The 20,610-nt window shown below is 39.7% G+C and overlaps 1 protein-coding gene across 2 annotated transcripts; it reads left to right on the forward strand.

Moving 5' to 3' along the window:
* The first annotated feature begins 37 nt into the window (after positions 1-37).
* zgc:113232 (uncharacterized protein LOC541546 homolog) lies at positions 38-18,633 on the forward strand. 2 transcript variants are annotated; one of them, XM_035416194.1, is made up of 25 exons: positions 38-2,006; positions 5,203-5,287; positions 6,138-6,203; positions 7,023-7,306; positions 8,606-8,659; positions 8,874-8,927; positions 9,354-9,407; positions 9,538-9,591; positions 9,807-9,860; positions 10,495-10,548; positions 11,432-11,485; positions 11,793-11,846; positions 11,948-11,992; positions 12,112-12,165; positions 12,285-12,338; positions 12,449-12,502; positions 13,247-13,318; positions 13,416-13,451; positions 13,893-13,937; positions 14,069-14,101; positions 15,324-15,470; positions 15,954-16,130; positions 16,932-17,022; positions 17,169-17,246; positions 17,660-18,633. In XM_035416194.1, the coding sequence occupies exons 1-25, from the start codon at positions 1,986-1,988 to the stop codon at positions 17,863-17,865; spliced, it is 1,980 nt and encodes a 659-aa protein (XP_035272085.1). In that variant the 5' UTR covers positions 38-1,985; the 3' UTR covers positions 17,866-18,633. The 2 variants fall into 2 exon arrangements, with proteins under 2 accessions (XP_035272085.1, XP_035272076.1); XM_035416185.1 differs by lacking the exon at positions 38-2,006 and having other exon boundaries at positions 4,520-5,287.
* Positions 18,634-20,610: the final 1,977 nt, after the last annotated feature.

Consider the following 20,610-nt stretch of genomic DNA (forward strand, 5'->3'; position numbering starts at 1 on the left):
TCTGTATTCAAGTACCATTACAGCAATGAGGTGTGACAGGATGCTTTAAAAATAAATAAATAAATAAATAAATAAAAATATATATATATAAACACAAGAAGCAGTTTCAAACCGCAGCACCGTCCATCGATTTGCAGAGATGTCCATAAATCGGTTTCCTGTTGCCTGAATCCATTTGTTGTAGGATTATGGTTATGCCGTCATCAATGCAACAATATTCATGTACACATGATGAAACATACATTATAGTATCAGAGGAAAGTGTAGGGAACTAGAGGGAAAAAAACATGGGAGTGATACCCGGGAATCAAAAGCAGTATACCTAATATATATTGATGAATAATATAGTGCTATATATAATTTGCATAGTAAATGACAATTGATGGTAAGTCGTCATTGAAACCTTGAAAATATTGTTTGGCTGATTGAAACAAGGGGAGAATAAGATTGGAAGGGAGTTTATTCAACATTGCAGGTACTTAGCTGTACTGTACGAGGGTGGGTAGACCTGACTCCTGTGTCACATTGAGCAGTTACAAAATTCTTCATTTAAGAAAATAACTGAAGGTTTAAAAAATAGTTATTGCTAAGATCTGCATGTATTGAACATTTTAGTGGTTTCCATGTTGATCAAATTGTCCCAGAGTTCAGTACGTTTTCCGGTTGGAGAAGCATGTTTAGCCCGTTAAAACCTGGAACACTGGAATGTGTAGCTCTGTGCTAGAATTTAGAAGGAAACTGAATGTCATTAGAATGCATTTCCCATAGAACTGTCATTATATGGGAAATGCATCCACCTTTCATACTATTTCACTTAATATACTTACTTGATTGTTTTTTATGGATTTTGGTTGTATAAGGCGTTTTTCACTTTATAAGAGGCCTTTCTCAACTGAGCTGACTTGTATGAAATGACTGAATTTCAGAAAGAATATAAAATCAGTCAGTTGAGCTGATCCCATACAGTCTCCAAGTTCCACATCAAACTGAAACTCCAAGCCGGTCTGTAGATTCTTCTGGGAAAGCGTGCATCACCCTGAGTCATGAACTCTCAATGGCCTGTGCTCAGAATGACTCTTAAGGAAAGACCTGAAGAATGTGTGCCAGAGTTGCCATAGCTGGCACTATTTTGCCAAGGGGTCTAAGGTCATTCATTTTCATGCATGTATGTAAACATTGATTTTTGTGCAGAATCTGTCACCTAAGAGAATGAGTAGATGTTTTTATTTTATTTTATTAACTACATTTCTTAGTAGTTATGCATTTGTGGCCTTTTTGTACATGTTTAGGCAACAGGATGCTGTACTCCTAAAGCAAGTTTTTTTCCCCACAGAGTTTTGAAGATCTATAATTTTGGCATGAAGTTTAGTTTTCATTCAGTCACATTACATCTGTGGTGCTGAACTGTGCAGTTTTGCCACTATGGATTTATTTTGAACTTTGTCAAACATTTGGCCTTACCTTTAAGTAAGTCTTTCATCATAGGGCATTTGGATTATCTTTTTACATGATTATTCCGCTCCAATGAATAGTGGTACTTAACTGATCAGTGGCTGCCGAATGGGAGTAAGATGGCACTATGAGGTTCCATGGAAGTACTACTGCAGGGAGGGAAGGGCTATTTTATTTAGCGAATGTCAAGTCTCTCTCTCTCCCTTTATCTGACTCCCAGGCTCTTTCTCTTGCTCAGTCTTCTGGGAGCACTGTTTGTCCTTCAGAGACTCAGGTATTTCTCACCAGGTTGAGGAGAGGAGGGAACTGAGACCAGTTCTGCCTAGAGGCCCAACCTGGACACGGGTTCCCCAGGGAGAGGGAGGAGAGAGAGAGGCGCAGGGGACTACACTGACTGCAGGGAGTATCATGGTGTAAGGAAGACCTCTCGGGTGTGCAAGTCAAATATTTTTTTGTTAAAATCTCCATTCTCACAGTGGGCGAAGTGTCTGTACGGTGTGGACCTTAGGTACCTGCTGACCCAGCCTGTGGTCATGCCAGCATCCAGGGCGAAGGTAAGCAGAGTGCTTAACTGTAGAGATTCAGCTCATGTGGGTACACCTGTTGAAGGCATGCGACAGAATGCCAACGTAATGATGGCATTGGTCTGGTTGCCAGCTAAGATATGATGTGTGCTTGTTTGTGATTTTCCACATTGTTGAAAAGAGATGAATATGTTGAGGTAAAAATTAATTTATGCATGTTTGGGTTGTTGTTGCCTCTGTTGCCTTTTTGTCATGAATAATGTCCCTTTTGTTGTTGTACATCTCTGTAAAATGCACACCATGTAGATGAAGACCTCTGGTCTTGTATGCTGTAGCATTTGACTGGACTTCCTTTGTTAGGATTGCAGAACTATTGTGTCTACTCCACTTGCACTACAAAGCAAGTTGCTGCTGTGCATTGTCAAGATTACAGAATTTTTAAAGGATGACTTTATTGACTGAACATTTCAAACAAGATGAAATATTACCTGTTATATTATGTTGATTTGTGTGGTTTTATTTAGTTAATGTCTGCCTTAGCTAATGCAGTGTACCTGCAGATTTTCTTATGTCAATAATAATTCATAAAGATTCATAGAACATATGTAGTAGGTTCCACTTGTGATTGAATGTTTTTGAATGATAAAACAGTAGCTTGCTTTGTTGAACCCAATGGTGCCTCCTGAATGTGTGTTGATAATGGCGAGTTTAGCTGGTAAAATATCGCCCCCTGCAGGAGAGGCACAGGGTTCACACCCCTTGCGACACCTGTGTGTCCTGGGAGGCCTTTGGGTCTGGATCACACTGCTGCTGTTATTCTTCACCTCCTGTGCTCAGCTATGGGGCTCCAGAGCGCTCTGTGCACACCTGTGTGCTCAGCAGATGCAGAGCAGTGTTTATCTAAAATGAATCTGGCAAATTTCATTGTTGTTTGAGCAGTTTATAAAATATTTGTATTCCACAAATAATGACTGCGCAGTGTGTAGTCCTAACTGGATTTAATGTTATATTAAATGTGCGTTTCCATATCAATTACAGTTCAGCATAAGGCAAGCTTATTTGAAAAGTTATAAATGCCATCAAAACAGTTGTGGTTAAAGATGGTCCTCACTGCAATTTCCTCTCTTCATACAAGGCAGATAAATTGTGAAAGGATATCTTTTCTTTTGGGGGGGGGGGGGTTCAAAGCCACAGTGGAATTTGCATAAATATGTTAGCAGAGAGCAAACTTTTCTCAAGTGCTGTGTACCCAGGCTCCAGAACAGTGTCTTATAGGTTCTGAAGCATGAACAAAGAAGAAGCTTCTTCACACACTCTGATTCAGGCCCTTTTGGAATGTCGGACCTGTCTGACAATTCCCACTCTGGCTCTGCTCATTCTAGCTGCGGTCAAGCGGTCACAGCCGTTCTCAAACCCAGAGCCGCCGCCAGTTATGTGAATTAGCAATGAAATAAAAATGAGCCATAAGAAATGCACTATTATGGTGCATTACACAACCAACCAGGTGTTACACAACATGCAGGATAACACTGTTTGGCTTTGCCTCTAGGGGGCACCCAGAGGATAAGAACTGTCAAGCCTTTTCAGTCTCAGAATCCATTGGTATATTAGAGGAAAAATGTTCTTCAAAAATGTGTAGTTACCAAAAATGAATTCATAGAGGCAGTTACATTATCACCACAAGTTGTAATGTGTAAAAACAAGATATACTTTTCTCCCAATGATTTAAAAAAAGGCTTGCACTTAATTGTAAACCATTTCAACTGCTCATTGAAGATGAATGATCTTAAAAAAATTTTTGCCATGAAAATGCCATTATTTTGCATAATTTTCACTGAGAAGGTGCAGTGTCTGGGGCTTACTGGCATTGGCATCTTTATTGCTGGCTGATGGTGCTTTCTTCTTGGACTCTGTCCCCTGACTGGATGGGCCTAACCACATCCTTTGAGTATGTGTGGAGTATGAACTGTAAGTGATGGTACGCAGGTGACAGAAACTTGTCTTTTCATCCTCAGGTCTTTCTTCGCAGGTCCTTTAGTTGTAGTATGGGATGCTGACGTACAGCTTATATCTGGGTCACGGGGTCGCCCACAAGTTCAGGTGACCCTGAGTGACAAACGCCGTTTATCACTAGGGAGGCGACTGAGATCTCTGGGTTCACCTAAGGGAGCTCTGCAAGGTGTTGAGCTAAGGAGTTACCAGTGAATTAACTTGCCTTCATCTGTAGACAGGGGCAGTTTGTAGTTTGATGTCATGTTAATTCTGATAGACAATCTTACGAAATACCTCTTGGTGCAGCAGTAGAAGAAGATATATTTAAATTTTATATACGGAAAGTATTTTAACATTTTAAACATCTTGCATGGTGCTCCAGTTTATTTCATAAATAATTATTGTAAATAATTATTTTATATCCAAACAAGTGTTCAGATTTCAGATTTAGGATCTGAAAACAAGTCTTCTATAAAGAAAGAGAAAACATTTTTCACTGTTTTGTGAGTTTTCTTTTTGTTTTCTGCTTTTTTTGGGGGGGGGGGGGGGGGGGGGTGTTTAGATAAATGACTGACACTAGATATGAAGTTAAGAACTTAATCTTTCCAAAGGACAGCATTGCTGAATGAAAAATTTGGAATGGCGCCTCTTTAAATAAACACAGGAAGCAAGCATGCTCTTATATTATGTGGTTTTTATGGAGTCTACAGTTCTAGCAAATGTTTTTCTTATATCATGCAGACAATTAATAATTACCACTTTGCAAACCTCACAAAATTGCTTATCAATTTCATTAATGTATCAATAGTATATTGAAGACCAGATTGTACATGGACAAGTCCTTACATGAAGTCGATCAATACATTTCATTGTTGTAAGTTTCTCTGGGTAAGTGGTCTCCTAAATGCCTGAATGTCAACATATAAAGCATACAGCACTAACATGGGCCAGCAGACTGGGGGAACAATTTCAGAATGAAGTCTGGTGTGTTTCTTATCTTATTTTTATCAAGTAGGGTTTTAATTTCAACTCTTTAATAATGTCCTTTTATAATGTGCTTCTTTTGCACTTTGTCTTAATGCTTTTAATGTTCTATGTAAAGCACTTGAAATGTGCTATACAAATAAACTTGCCTTGCCTTGCCTTTCCATGCTGTTCTGTGAAGGCAGAGATGTGGTTGCAGGACTCTAGGAGAGGTGAATGTTGTGTGTGCTCTTCTCTCCACTGTTCCCAGATGACTCTGCCCTCCTGGCTGTGTGTACTCCTGCTGTGTGTCCACCATGCCTTTGGCCAGGACGAGTACTCCGCCTACCACTCAGGTCTGTGTATGCACATTGCCCATCAAAGGAGGTCTCTCCAGCAAAGAGATTGTAATGCCCAGATGTAAAACAGCGTAACTTTTGTACAGAGTAGTTCCGTGGCAATGGAATTATACAAAAGATGCAAAGAAACAATATATTACTATATGTATTATGTATAACTGCAGTTTCTGGTCATTTCTGTTACAAAAAGCTTTCCTTGAGGAAACAGACCTGAGTTTAGGAATGGGCTGACACTAAAATTGTCATGGATATTTAATATAAGAAATGGCTCTGACAACATTTTTTGTTGTTTAGACTATTATATACTACATCACACATGACAAGTTTAGGCTGTTAAGCTCTAATGTCTCCAGTGGATAGATTTAGGTAATACACCCTTTTACAGGGAATCGTCCTAAAACAAATGTATTCTTACAAAGGGAAAACAGAGGAGCATTTAGACCACAATTCAGTGCAACAGCTACTTTTCATCAACATTTGTATGACATAGCATTAAAAAATGTGTATAGCTTATTTGAATCATTCATTAAACCTGTGCTGATGGCCGTGCAGTCATTTTAATGAACTTGACTGTGCTAGTGAAGTGCACACATGTACAGAAATGATAGATGAAATATCCTTCAATAAAGTGAGTGGATTGGCCCTGTGGTCTGGGATGAAATCTGGACAATGTTAGTGCTAGTGCAGCGCTGTGTCAATGCCAGTGTCACTCAAAGAAGGTGGGGTTTCAGTCAGCCAGGATGACAGCATCTCATCACGCAAGTTGTAACTTGCTGTGGTAGCCGAAAGGAAGAAAGCAGATTTGTCATTAGTCTTTCATTAACCATTTGTGTCACTCCGATTGAAGGTGATGAACATGTATATGAGGGCTCAGTGGTGGACAGCTATGAGGAATCTGGATACCCCCACCCAGGTACTGTACGGTCATTTTGATTGTGCACATTAATCCAAATGTGTTTTCCGCATTATTGTTTCTGAATTTCTCCAAAATTCAATTTTGCAGCGCAGTGTTGGAACCGTTGAAACATGCTGAAATTGACTATAACATAACAATAAAGTATAACCTTTAAAAAGTTGTTTTTAAATAATTTTAAACTGTAATATTGAACCCTTTAATCTGGCATAGGTGTTGTATTTGAGCATCTCCTTAATTCTTTTTGTTTTTACTTCTGCCCACACCTATTTATTATATTTGTTTTAACATCAAAGACAGTATTCATGGAATAACACTGATTTTTATTTTCTTTTACACTTGTTGTCCATCATAATCAATTCACTTGCTTCTGTCTTTGTATTTGGTCATGTGCTGTAATTTTCATTTTCAAATATTCTTTCTTTTGTTGTATTGTGTTGTTCAGTATGTACATAACCAGCATTGTACTGTTGAGCAGTTGTGCTTGTATGTTTTCATTGAGCTGTAGCCTTTTTTCCATGTAATACATTTAAATGTTGGGGACTCATTTAGCTTATTGATGATTTTTTCTTTTAATTAAAAAGGAGGTAAATCAGGCTTACTTTATAAGTTCTAAGTAAAAAAAAATATAGTGCTGTGGACCTTTGCAATCTTGAAATAAAAATTTGGTTCTATTTTTGGTGTATTTTATATATAATGGTGCTTGTAAAGTATTAACAAAAACATATATCCTGATGGCCTTTAAAAGACAGGGATGAAAGGAAACAGCTCTTTGAACATTTTATTAAATAAGTCTTTATGCACACATCTGTTGCACAGTGGAGTACCCCCCTACAACAGGATATGAGGACCACACAGCCTCAGGCTATGACCCTTACGCCCCCACTGTGGTCACCATGATCACGGAGGAGGCGTACCCCTACGCCACAACAACCGAATCCTACGACTACGTCAAAGAGGTGACCACCATGACAACGCAGGTCCCTTACGACTATGAGGACTTCCACGGCCCTGGTGGTGATGCGGCACTGGGAGAGGAGGGCCCCACAGATTGCAACTGTCTGCCTGGGGAGCCCGGCTTCGCTGGATTTGCTGGTCCCAAGGTATGCCACCTTTCCTATTGGTTCTGTCAGCTTTCACCCTGTAGCTGTGTTACTAAGGGTCATTGTCTTTCCCTGTTTCAGCTGTTTTATCATTTTCTTACGTATTGACTTCATTTTTATTTCAGATGTCCAGTTGTGTTCTCTTTGACACATTGAACCGGCATTGTCAACTGAGAGGTTTTCCCATCTTTTAAAAAGTAGACATGACAGGGTTAAATTAGTATAGTTAGATGTGGTGCACGGTGACAGTTTTCAGCTTGTGGCTTGCTTTCTGCATGTGAGATGAGATCATTTCACAAAGTGGGCACAAGTATTTTTCTTGCCATTTTCAGGGATTCAGTGGGTTTTGAATAACTGCCATATACTACTCTGTCCATACATGTGGTCAGTCATTAATACTTCCATAGTGTTGTGAATGGATTTCTGATTGATTTTTTGTAATCATACAGAGGATAAATGCTTTCCTGTTTTGTATCTAAGCATCTACAGAGTTAAAAATAAATGAGCAGTTATTTGTTTTGGAGAAATGAACAAAATAATAAAAAAAATTTTTTTGAATGTATTGTTTATGTGTTATGTAATAAACAACACAACAAAATCATTAGCATTCTTTGTAAAATTGTGGCGAAGAATATTATTTTAATTGTATAGATTTTCAATCAACCAAACCTACAGTATTTTAGGCAATTCAATTTCAGAAAGCAATTGATTTGACAGGCTTTCAGTGATGTCATCATCATCATTGCATTTATGGATGTTCTGTCTACAGCATAGATTTTTGTGTGGTGGGTTTTGAACAAAACTTTAATTTCCTTTTCTGGACATTGATTTAATGTCACTCTGTACACATATCACTGATACATCAAATTCCCTAAACAGGCCTTTCGCATCACATCAAACTGTTCATGTGCCCCCACCCTACAAAGAGTGGGTGTGTAGAAGCACTACAACCCTCTTGCCTTTTATGATTTACAGCATTGACTGCAATCGGAACTGTTTGCAGCAACCATTAATATTATGTAGTTTTGTGATCACATAATGACAATCCTACACACAACATTTTGTTCAGCTTGCAGAGCATCTTTTCTTAGCCATGTCCTACTTTTCTACATGACTTAACAGGACTGATTGCTCTGGCCATTCAATAGCAGATTGCAGATCCGATGTGACATTATGTCCTATGAGAAATGCCCATCCAAGTGCTCTATAAATATGATTCAGCAATAGGCTGAAGATTACTGTCTGGTCACTGAATGTGCTGTGATTTCATGTCATGAGTTTATTGTGTCTGTCATCCAGGGCAGCAGAGGACTACAGGGCAAAACAGGATTTCCGGGAGAGCAGGGACGGGAGGTGTGTTTATAAGCTAAACTTTTACCTGTGTTAAAACAGCATCTGTCTATAATTCTGACATGCAAATAAATGCACGCAATATGTTTTTCAACACTAAAAGTAAGACCAACTGTCGATTGACTAGACTTTGATTTACCAATGACCAATGTAAAAATAGACACACACAAGCATGTTAAATTCTGAGGTTTCAGATTGCTTTTGTCATATCTTTCAGGGGTACAAGGGGACAAAAGGGGTTCCAGGAAGAGGAGGAGATACAGGGACAGAGGTGAGCTCCAGTTACTCTAAGCTGGAGTGCTTGCACATTCAGTGATTATCATTTTCTGAAAACAGGCCACTCGGTGTGTTTTAGGTTGACATCAAGGTCCTATATGCATAATAATTCAAGGCCCAAATGTTCCCTTCTAAAGTTTGGGTCAATTCCATTTCATTTCAGTCAGTTCTGGAAATGAAATGAACAATCCTTATGGGATATTATGGGTATTTTTACTTATTTAATAACATGTTTATGGGCACATTTGCTTTTTAACATGAATATGTTCTGCAGGCTTGAAAGCTATTTAGGCCACATGGTTCACCTTTTGTGGGATGTGTGGGACATGGTGTGAATGGCGGATTGCTATATCAGCCGCACACAGTTCACTGAATATGTGTCCATTTCCATGACCTTTGACCTCCTTTCTCTTTCTCACAGGGTGACTCAGGTCTTGATGGTGCTGAAGGTGCATCGGGGTATTCTGGGGCCATGGTAAGCAAGCAGAATTCCCGCTCTGAGAAGTTCATCACAAAAATGATGCTCATAGATAAGATTTCTGCCTTGTCATTATTGGGGTGTATACATTCTGATGTTCATGGCTTAGTGATGTTTGTGTCTGCAGGGTGAACCAGGGCTACCTGGGGACCCAGGTGTAAAAGGAGATTTTGGCATTAAGGTAAGAGTCGCACACCACTAGCACAATGGCCAGAAAAGGGGCCTCTGTGGCCAGCTGGGCTGAGCTGAGTGTGGGCTGAGCCAGCTGTGCCCCATGCTGATGCATTCAGTGGATGGTTAGAATGAGTGATCTGAATGTAACGGTGGCATTCAGGAAGCATTTCTAAAAACATTTCTCAGAAGCTTTCTTTCAAATCAGTCTTCTCTTGGCTATAGGGGAGTCGAGGCATGGAGGGTCCACGTGGTGGAGTGGGAATTGAAGGAGTGCAAGTAAGTCAACTGGTCGAATTTTCTAACCTTAACCATATGACCACATGGGAATAATAACATATTGTCATACGACCCTTGTATACAATGAAAAATTCCCCTTTTCTAACATTTGCCTATATCAGACTTCCCTTTGTGCCCCCAGGGATTTTTATTATGCATAACAAAAGTAAGCAGTGTGTTCAAAAATGAATACAATAAGAAATAAATGAGTGTTCAGAAAGCATAAACCTATTACTTGGAATCAATGGTCACAGTCCTCTTCCATGGCCTTTGGCCTTTATGACCTATGACCTATGACATGATCCAATAAACACCTTGGTGTGGATGTAGGCCTGGGGCATGCCAATACCATGGTAACAAAATATTCACGCTTCTATATATGCAATTGCATGCATATTTTGTGTATGTTAGACATTCTGAAGTTACAAATATAATTTAAAATGTCATAGATTTAAAAACAAAAAACACACTACAATAGATGTGTACAAGTGAAAGCTGAAGACAGGATGATGTAATTATATAATGCACCATGAGACACACTTTGACATGCATGTCTACATACATATATGGCAAAAAGACATCAGTTCCAAAGTGCAATGTGTGCATCATATAAACTGAAAGTCTATGATTCCAGGGTGCATTCGGACAGGCGGGGCGCCCTGGGACAACCGGAAGAAAAGGCTTAAAGGTAAACAAATCATCTGCAAACGAGAACTCACCCAAAGCAGTCTACCCCCAAATCTGGTCTTGAGTCCACCTTACCATTAATACATAGGGGAGGTATTTTCATCTATTTTTCTGTATGTTGGGGGGGGGGGGGGGTGTGGCGGCAGCATGGGCATGACATCAATTCCTTTCCTTTCTGAAGTCAGCCAGAAGTCTTGCCACCCTGTACCCTTCTCAAGTGGAAAGCTAAGCAGGTTTGGGGGAGTTAGTGGTTGGATAGGAGGGCAGGTGGGGAAAACAAATTGCTCCTGGAAAAGAAGTTGGTGGGCAAGTTGAGGTCTCTCTTTCCTCTGGACAAAACAGAAACCCACTGCCCAAGTGGTGGCCCTGTTCTGCCGAAGGTTCTTTTGGATGATGTTATACTGAGGTCCGGACATACTGTGATAAATAAAAGATCCCATGGCAATTTTCAAAAGAGCTGGGGTGTTAACCCCAGTCCAGTCACCTTCCCACTGAACTGGCTCTCTATATCTGGCTACAGAATCACCTCCTATATCTGATTGCCTTCACAATCCCTTGCATTCCTGACAACACTGATTCCCAAAGTCATTACTTAATAAGACAACTGTGATCTTAGTTGACCTACTTGGTTAAAAAAAAAAAAAAGATGAATAAAGTTATAACATTCAAATGCCAATCACTTCAGGAGAGCAGTGAAAGTTTGTTTTATATGTTGGAGGGTCGATATGCACCTAATGGGATTTTCTGGCTCCCTTCGACAATATCTAACTCCAGCCTAAAGTTGAATCTCTGCAACTGTTGGGCAAGAGTGCCTTCAGCCTTTATCAGGACTGTGAAGTATAACTGTGAATTTGGTAGCTGATTTACATTCCTGGTCTTTACAGGGATCAATTGGGAAACCTGGAAAAATTGGACCTGATGGGCGAATGGGAGAGAAGGTAAGATTCTGACCTATCCTTAACAAGTGACTGACAGTTATGAACAACCAATAGGCAATGATTAGAAAAAACGACATTCAAGAATCACAGGTATATACAGTATGTACTACACTATATAATCACACAGCAAATGCCATATACTTAGTTGATGTAGGATATCCAACTATAATACACACTTTGTGAAATGCAATGGTGGACAGGGAAATGTACTTTTTTGTTTGTAGGAGAGGTAAGTCCAGCAATTCTGAGTGTAATAATGCTATTCCTTTGTCCTGAGGTAACATCTTCGTCTCTTCATCCCTCACAGGGTCAGAGAGGAGCACCTGGATTCCCTGGAGACATTGGCGAGCAAGGCTATCTTGTAAGGAGACGGCTTTTGGTTTGCACAGGTGGTTGATTTTAACTTTGCCCTGCTCTTATGTCAGAGATGAACCAGTCGCTTCTGATTGCTGCTTGTTTTAGGGTTACCCTGGGATCACAGGAGACAGAGGAGAACCAGGACCGAAGGTACAAAGAAACATTTATAACTAAATCAAGTAGAAGTAGCCAGAATATGAATGCTTTGTGCTTCCTCGTGGAAATGAAAAATAATAGGGATGCCCCCTGAACACTTTTCTGTCACCCAGGGAGACCAAGGCTTTGGCGGTCTGCCAGGCAGTGATGGGGAGCCTGGGGAGGATGTGAGTTCCAGCTTTACCTGGTGTCCTTCACATCCACTCACCTGGGATTAACCATGGAGGTGGAACCTCGAAAGAGGTCCTGAGTGCTGAGATATGTTTACTTCCCGTTTTTGTTCCAGGGTCCTCTTGGAGTTCCGGGCGTGATCGGCATCCCTGGCTTATTTGGAGTTAAGGTACATTGACGGGAAAAAGTGATCTGTGGTATTTATGGAGGATTCAATTTCAGATGTCTGATGATCAACAACTGTTATAACTTTTTCCTGATTGTCGTGTTTTCTGGCAGGGTGTGAGAGGGGACCCCGGACCCAGAGGCCCAATTGGGAGAGTTGGGGCTGGGGTAAGACACGCAGAGACAGAGCTATGCATAAGGGCTGCACTGTTTTGTCTAAGGTCTAATGAGAGGAAATCAATGCCCACTGACAACATATTAATGTTTCTTGGGAAACACAATATAATTTAGGCTGGACATATCAAACACACTTGTAAGGCTGCTTTTTGTCTATGTTCAGAGGAATAAGGTCAAGTGTGGGACTTAATTCAATGTTGACTTTCATAATCTATTTCAACTTTCACATGATCTCCCTTGTGAAGAATGCTGTCACCAGTTCATACAGTATATAGTGGTAAAATAGGGGGCGGAGGAGCATGATTCATGTTACAGAAGTGAGAAAAGAGTCATGTGATGATGAATTGGAATTTTTTTTCTGTGCCCCGTCTGGTTTTGACCTTTTTCGCTTTCAAAATGGGGAAGAACCAGCAGGTGGTGGTGCTCGAATATGTGGTGTGTCTCAAGCTGCAAGTTATAAACAGGAAGTTCATTTGGTTTCGGGGCAAACTGTAATTCAAACAAAAATTCCATGATATGTAATGTAAACGGTATGTAAAATACCTGAAAATGTTAAACTGAAGTGATAAGAGGAAAAAAATGTATTCATGAGGCAAATGTTTTATTTTATTTTTTTTATAGAAAGTGTATAAGCTGTGTAAGTGAACTGTTTTATAGCTTTTGTGACTGGGTCTGCCTGTATCTTGGACATGAATGTCAGTATAGGTCATGACTGTGTTATGTTTTGTGTTACAGGGAGCACTTGGAGCAAGAGGGGATCCAGGTTTACCAGGCAAACATGGACCAAAGGGCCTGCAAGGACAGCCTGTGTGTATGCAGTCTTAGAATGTCCTCTAAATGGGCATTTCATTTTTTTATTCCTGTCAAAGTCAGCAGTTTTAAAATGTTGAATTTCCCTCCTCAGGGAGCTAAAGGAGAGACAGGCCCAGATGGTGAGAAGGTAACAAAACAAGCAATTCGCTTTCATCATTAAATTTAGGCCTTTTCCTGCCATTTAAAAAAGAAATTTGAGTGAAAATCCAGGATCAAATGTAATTATCAGTGTTGCATAAGAGTTGTTTTTCTCATCTCACTGGAAAACCCCCATCAAAGAAAATACTCACTTGTTATGGCTTGGAAGAAGTAATAAAGCTACATTCTGGCTTTTTATGGCCAGACGTTTAATTACACCAAACTAACGAAAAGTCATTAACCCTTAGGACAGAATTATCTTTTGATATTGTAATGAAAAATGTAATGTTGAAATCTCTTGTGACCTAGCATTTCATTGGTTTACAAAACACTTGTCATAATAAATACAATAGGAACAAGCAGCAATCTGATTAAATCTGTCATTTTATAGCCTTCTCATTGAAACCACTGAAATATATTTTTTCTACAGGGTGTTAGGGGGAGACCAGGCATAAAGGGTGTAAAAGGAGAAAAGGTAAAACACTGCAGAAACTACCGCTAAAATCTGATGCCTTTTGGCATTCGCAAAACATCTTTATGTTCTTCTACTAGTTTCCACTCCAGTGTTTACAACTCTCTCGTTCTTTCTCTTTCTCTCTCCAATAGAGCAGTTCTGGTTCCCGTGGTGACAAAGGCCAGGTTTGTATAGCACTTACTGGAGGTTGAGTAACTGCACGTTTGGGTCAATACCAGGCTATCCTATAACTTTATTACAGTAGTTCCCAACCCTGTTCCGGGAGATCTGCCCTCCTTTATTTCACTCGCAATTTTTGTTTTCAGTGCTTTCCATGATTTTTCTGCAGTTTTATATTGCAACTGACAACCGTGACGCAGCCTACTGTGTGTTGTGTAGGCCTAAACATTTTAACCACATTGCTGCATGATGGAAGAAACAAAGCGGGACAGTGTATACAGATTCTGGAATGTGCTTGGTCAAGATTACCGTCTTTGTAAGTTGTTACAATCAGATGTTTGGTGGCCCCTTTCAACAGTGTTAATGCCAAGCACTCCTTGCCCTATTACAGTAATGTTGTCAGGGACAACAGCTGCTTCATCAAACCATGCAATGTACAACATGTTGTCCCAAAACAAACTTTAAAGCAACAAAAATGCACACACAGTAACCTTGTTTTATTATTTTAGTATTTTGTAATTAAATCTTTTCATGTTTTGAAGTTACATTATGTCAGAAATGCATGCCATGTACAATAAAAATACCATGCTCACATTGTGCTTATTGTGCTATATTTCAAATAATTCCTTAAAACAGATAACAATTGTTTAACTGATCAAATTAGACGGAGGTAGGCTCCTAATTAGGTTAACTCGTGTTGAAATTCTTTTGTATTTTTTCCCTTAAACTTGCATGTTTGGCAAATTATCATTTGTTTCATTTTTTAATTCTTAATTATTTACTAAATGCTTCGTTTTAGTAGCTATGTGTCCGCACTTTCACACTTAGTGGCCATGTGTCCAGGTTTTAGTAGCCTTGTATTGATTCACCTCAGTATTTAATTTGGTCGGCTAATTCATTTGGTTGCCTAAATAAGAACCACTGCACCAGGATATCAATGCATTTTACTCGTATTTATTTCTATTGGCAACTGTCTGTTGATTTTAAAAAAATGTCCAGCACTTGTTACTGGTGCTACCGTTGTGCTTGTTATTTCAATGGTTTCCCACTGCTACATATTAATTAATATATATATATAGATATATATATATATATGTATGTATATATATTTAAACTGTGATTTCTGCTGCTTTTTTCAATTTTACTTGATTTTCAGCAACTTTGCTGTGATTGCTCTTGGTCAGTATTTTCCTTAGTGATGATGCTTGTGCTGTCTTTGTGCTGTAGCGGGGAGAAAGGGGCCCATCCGGCCTTGATGGATCTGCTGGACATGTGGGACCCCCAGGTATCCCAGGCCCCAGGGGTAAGACTGGTCCAAGTGGGGACTCAGGAGTTCGAGGCGTGGTTGGAGTGAAGGGACTACCAGGTGCCCCGGTGCGTATAACAGTCTATTCTTCAGTTTACTTACATATTATATTTACTTATCTCTGGCTCAAGTGGTGGTTTTCTAGTCATGTTAAATGCACCTTCTTTAATTTGCTGTAGCTAAAAGCACCTGCTAAAGGCCTATATTGATAATTGTCAATGGTAGCTGTTAGAAATTGTCAAGCATGATTTGCATATGCACACAAGTTATTCCTTACTTCATTGGAGCAGATAAGTACATTTTGCACAGTCAAAACAGTGAGAACTTTCCTGGCATTCAAACCCATAATCCTCAGGATACAAGTTCAGCAACCTAACTCAGTTAAACAGACACGTGCATTTTCACAAATAACATTATGCTTACTGTTGCTTTCTGTTGTTATCAAATGCAAATACATTGTGCCCAGTAAGCTGCAGAAGTGTCTATCTGACTGTGTGTGTGTGTGTGTGTGATTCTGGTTGTGGGACTGTTTCGTTTTGTGAACTCTGCAGGGGCCTGGTTTGACAGATGAACAGGTCCTTCAGCTATGCAGAGGAGTGGTCACAGCCCAGATCTCCCAGTACGCTGCATCTATCCGCTCAAAGTGCGCACAAGGCTGTCCCATCAACAATCGGACACTCATCGGACCACCCGGGCCCAAGGGGCCACCTGGAGCTCCAGGGAAAGCGGTACGTTTCTGGCCTAAACTTTTAGGAGTGGCTGACAGTCACAAAATCCCTTGATTTTATTACGCTTGCATTAACCTAATGGTATTTGTTTGCATCTTAGCAACAATTTTAGTCCCCAAACCATTGGGATTCAGTCTCCAGCCAAGTCTCTCCAGATAAAAATGATAACCACTACTTTTCGACTTGATACTCAGCATTAACAGAAGTTGTTTCAGGATAATGGTCTGGCCATTCTGTTTCAAAGGTGTCGTATGAAACTAAAACCCACTGGCCGCCACTTGTGAGTGATAATATTATCTGAAGTTCCTCTTGGAAAGCTTTATAGCTCTTCGGACTTTTATTCATTCTTTGCACAATACATTAGCTCCTTGTATAAAGGAGCTAATGTATTGCATTAATATCCAGTAAATTGCATCCAGATTCCAGTATGCAATATAATAAGATTAAATGGTTCTGGTTTGGTCACTTCATACAGCAACCCAGTAGATGGTATTCTATTAAATATTGGTATTCTATTGGTATTATTACGACTGGAAGCCATAACTGGAGTCCTGAAGGGCTGCAGTATCTGTTGCTTTTTGTGGATTTATTTCCATAACTAGCCAGTTTTGATCTTGGGAATAAAGTGTGAGGTCTCTTTGCCAGTCAGTGACTTAACATCAATGACTGAGAATTTTAGTGGTGAAACACACCGAGAAACAGCCCTACAGGATTTCGGCTTGAGATCAGTGCATTGAGGGTTGGCAGAATGTTTTGCTTTTGCTTTCCTGCCTACATCTGCTCTCACATGTACTCTTTTAGGGAAAAGGTGGGAAGGCAGGTGCCAAGGGGTCCAGGGGCATGAGGGGGCCAATAGGTGTTCAGGGCCAGAAGGGTGCAGACGGAGACCGAGGTAAAAAATTCTCAGAGAAAACTCGTTTCTACTTTATCATTCCCTCAATTGCTTAGAAAACCGCTCTGGAAACGTTTGTGGAAAAATTCAGTCCCAGAAATATAGCATTTCAGATTTTGGACATATGCGATTTATCCATGTTACAGGCACAAAGGGTGTGAAAGGGGCACGGGGGGACCAAGGAGAGGGTCTGCCAGGACACGATGGACATCAAGGCCTCAGAGGTGGGACACCTTAGCCACACCAACCTCACTAAGCACACTGTGACAGGGCCCCATTGTCCTCATTAAATTCAGTGAATGTGTTAATTACATTTGCAAATGGTCGACAATCCAACACGAACAGAATGGGTTCCATTTGGTTTTTGTTACTACATTACTATCTAATATTAGGCCCAGACCCATTCTTGCAATATCTTTACAGTATCAAGTCATGTTCAGGTACCAGATGACGTACCTGCTCCCATTCTTATCAAACACTGAAACATTCAGTGTGCTTATTCCATGCTCAAAGGGCTCCAGATGCTGGTCTAGTATAACACGCTGTATGTTGTTCCCATCCTTGTGGTATGAGTGGACCCGTATGAGTGTCCATTCGGTATGAGTGGATGAACTAACCAGCCCCTTGTATTTGACAGGGCTTCCTGGCCACCCAGCAGATCCTAAGGATGGGACAGATGGTCCCGAGGGGCCCCGTGGGCACCCTGGCCCTGTGGGCCAGCCCGGCATGGCAGGAGTGGCAGGTGTGCCAGGTGTGTGCGAGGCACGCGACTGCAGTATTCACGCCCCAGTGATGAGGAAGGAGCAAGGCCTGGTTAAGGGCCCACTTAGCCCCAAAATCTAATGAGGTACAGCACCACAGGAAGCGCAGAGCTTAGGGCTGCAGGAAGAGAGCTTGGGAGACCGCCCGCCAGACTTTCCATCAGTTTGAGTGGTCTACCAGACAAAAGAGATTATGAAAAGAGATGGTGAAAAGATGACGTTGCCAAAAGAACTTTATCTGAGCCACCCAAGGCCCAGAGAACAGTAATATTTTGATTCTGACTGTTGAGATTGCCCCCCACCCCCAAGATGCAAAGACCAGAGCATATTCATTTACATCCCAGGAATTCATTAAAAAAGCACCTCTAAAAAATTACAGGTCATAAGATTGGCAGTGTGATAGTTTTTTAAAGTCTGTTTTCTTTTTTCAACAATATCAATGCTGTGGATACAAAGACAATAAAATAAGACATGTAAATAATTTTGTATAGTATCTGACGTACATGTACTGTTTGTTCTGATATGTTATTGTGCGATATAAATTCTGTCTTACTTTTTTAAAGATGGACCCTCACTTTTAATTTTCTTGGAAAATAACATTTATGTTACCTCATAATTAATATTCAACTCTTGTAGAAAAAGCAAGAAAGGTGGATTTTGTTTTATTTATTTTCAGTTAATGAGGGGTATTTAAAAAAAAAAGTAATGTACATGTTTTTTAAGGAAAATACCTTCATGAAGTGGCTATTGAGCATTTTTTAGCTTGATGTGCCTTAGCCAATTTTGCATTAGTCTTAAATAGCTATGACCTTATATCACTTAAATGTACAAATAAACTGTCTGTGTTTAATTTGCTCTCAAGAGCACGCATGAATTATGATATTAAAGACTGGAAATTGATAACATTTCTAAGAAGACAAACACATTGGATGCATGTGATAATAACATATTTAATATTTTAATTTTAATTTGGACATTTTCATTCATGCTAGAGAAGATACCATGTCTCCTTGTCACATTAAAAATCAAAACAGGGTGATAACGCAATTTGTTTTCATTGTGTTAACATTCTTGTACAAGTAAAACATTTAGCTGGTTACATGGCTTTTTCCGACAAGGACAAAAATAAATATTTCAGACAAATCTGTTTGAGAACTCAATAGGGCAGTGAATACAGTACTATTTCGTTTTACAGTGTTGGCACAGCCTGGTATCTGAGATCATTTAGAACAACATGTATTTAATGTATTCAAATTCAAGCATTAACCTATGTATAATATGAACCCTGGAACCCCTGCCTCCCCATCTATAGCATTCACGTTGCCTAATTAATGCAAGCAAATTATTGGTGCTACTATTTCAATGTCCTACTACATCACATTAGCCAGTGATTCTAGCTATACTCCTTTGTGATATTTCAGCCACTAATGCTCACATTGATGGAGATAGAGTTGAAATGCTTAAAATAAATGAAATAATAGGATTAGTATCTGCATTAAGATGGAGAAAAACACTGGCCTTGGGCAGGTAAGCCTAGCTTTAAAGGGGTAAAAGGCTCCATTCTTGAGTGAAACATCAAAATAAATACAATCATTACTTTCCTGAGTAAGATATTTGACCATTTTTCACCGCCACTCACAATAAATGGTAGAAAATTTGAAGTTTCTGTTTAATTTACACACACATGTGCCATCTACAATCCAAAAATTGAGGTTTTGTAACTGTGCTTGTTTTCTTTAAATTCAATAACTTGATTTCATCTCAGCCAGCTCAATGGACACCTGGCAAAAACACTGACATTGAGCCATCTATTAAAGTGCTAACAAGTTATGTCACATGGGGACTGATTTATAAAAACGATCTTGGATTTAAACCATTGACTAGAAAAAATATGGACATTGACTTTCCATTGGTTTGCTGAAAAGCCTTTGGAAATGACGGAATTGCCACCATGTTGTACAAATTGGAGCCAGAGACGGTAGAGAAAAGGGAGGACTTTTACAAGTGCAGCCGAGTCCGGGTCCTCCACTAAGCACGTCTAATACAGTGACTTGGCAGTGACACAAACTGTCCCTGATTCATCGACAAAATATTAAAATCTTGTCCAAATAACACAATAACTCGGCACATGGGGAGACATTAGACTAAGAAAAAACACCTACTGTGACTACATTTTCTTTGGGGAAAATTGACTTCGTATTTTGACCGTGTCGTTACCATTGACGTACAGACATGGGTGGCTGAAACCTGTACTGAAGCCAACCGCACCGGTGCTAGTGAGCAACATCTCTAAACAAGACCAGTTAGTGAGCTTCAAAAACGAAGCCTGGTTTGGACCAGTTGATTTAAACTTAAAGTTAATCTTAACTTAGCAAATTGTGCTTATGCCTGATTTATATCTTTTTTTAACTTTTTTTATCTTTTTTTGACTGACCAAAAAAGTTTGTATAAATTCCAAATGAACTTCAGTTTGATCTCCAATAATGAGAGTGCAGCCATGATTGAATAGCACCAGTGATTTATCATTTGAGGATTTGTGTATAGGCCTCAAATGTGCAGTACCTCCACATAGCCAGTTGAAAAACATCCAGTGTTACTGTAATTAAACTCTAACAGAGTCCGGTAAGGACCATACATACTCAGTAAAAGTCAATTTAACACTGGACATTTTATTGTTTCACTTGCATCTAGTGTAAACTTTATGTAGAGATACGACTATATCCACATAAATGTGAGATTTTTAAAATAACTACTTGCTTTTCTGCATAAGCCACAATTTCTGAAAAAATCTGAGTGTAAGAGCATTTTATAAATGAGGCTCATGGTG

The sequence above is a fragment of the Anguilla anguilla genome, chromosome 1 (assembly GCF_013347855.1).
Source record: "Anguilla anguilla isolate fAngAng1 chromosome 1, fAngAng1.pri, whole genome shotgun sequence".
Lineage (NCBI taxonomy): Eukaryota > Metazoa > Chordata > Actinopteri > Anguilliformes > Anguillidae > Anguilla > Anguilla anguilla.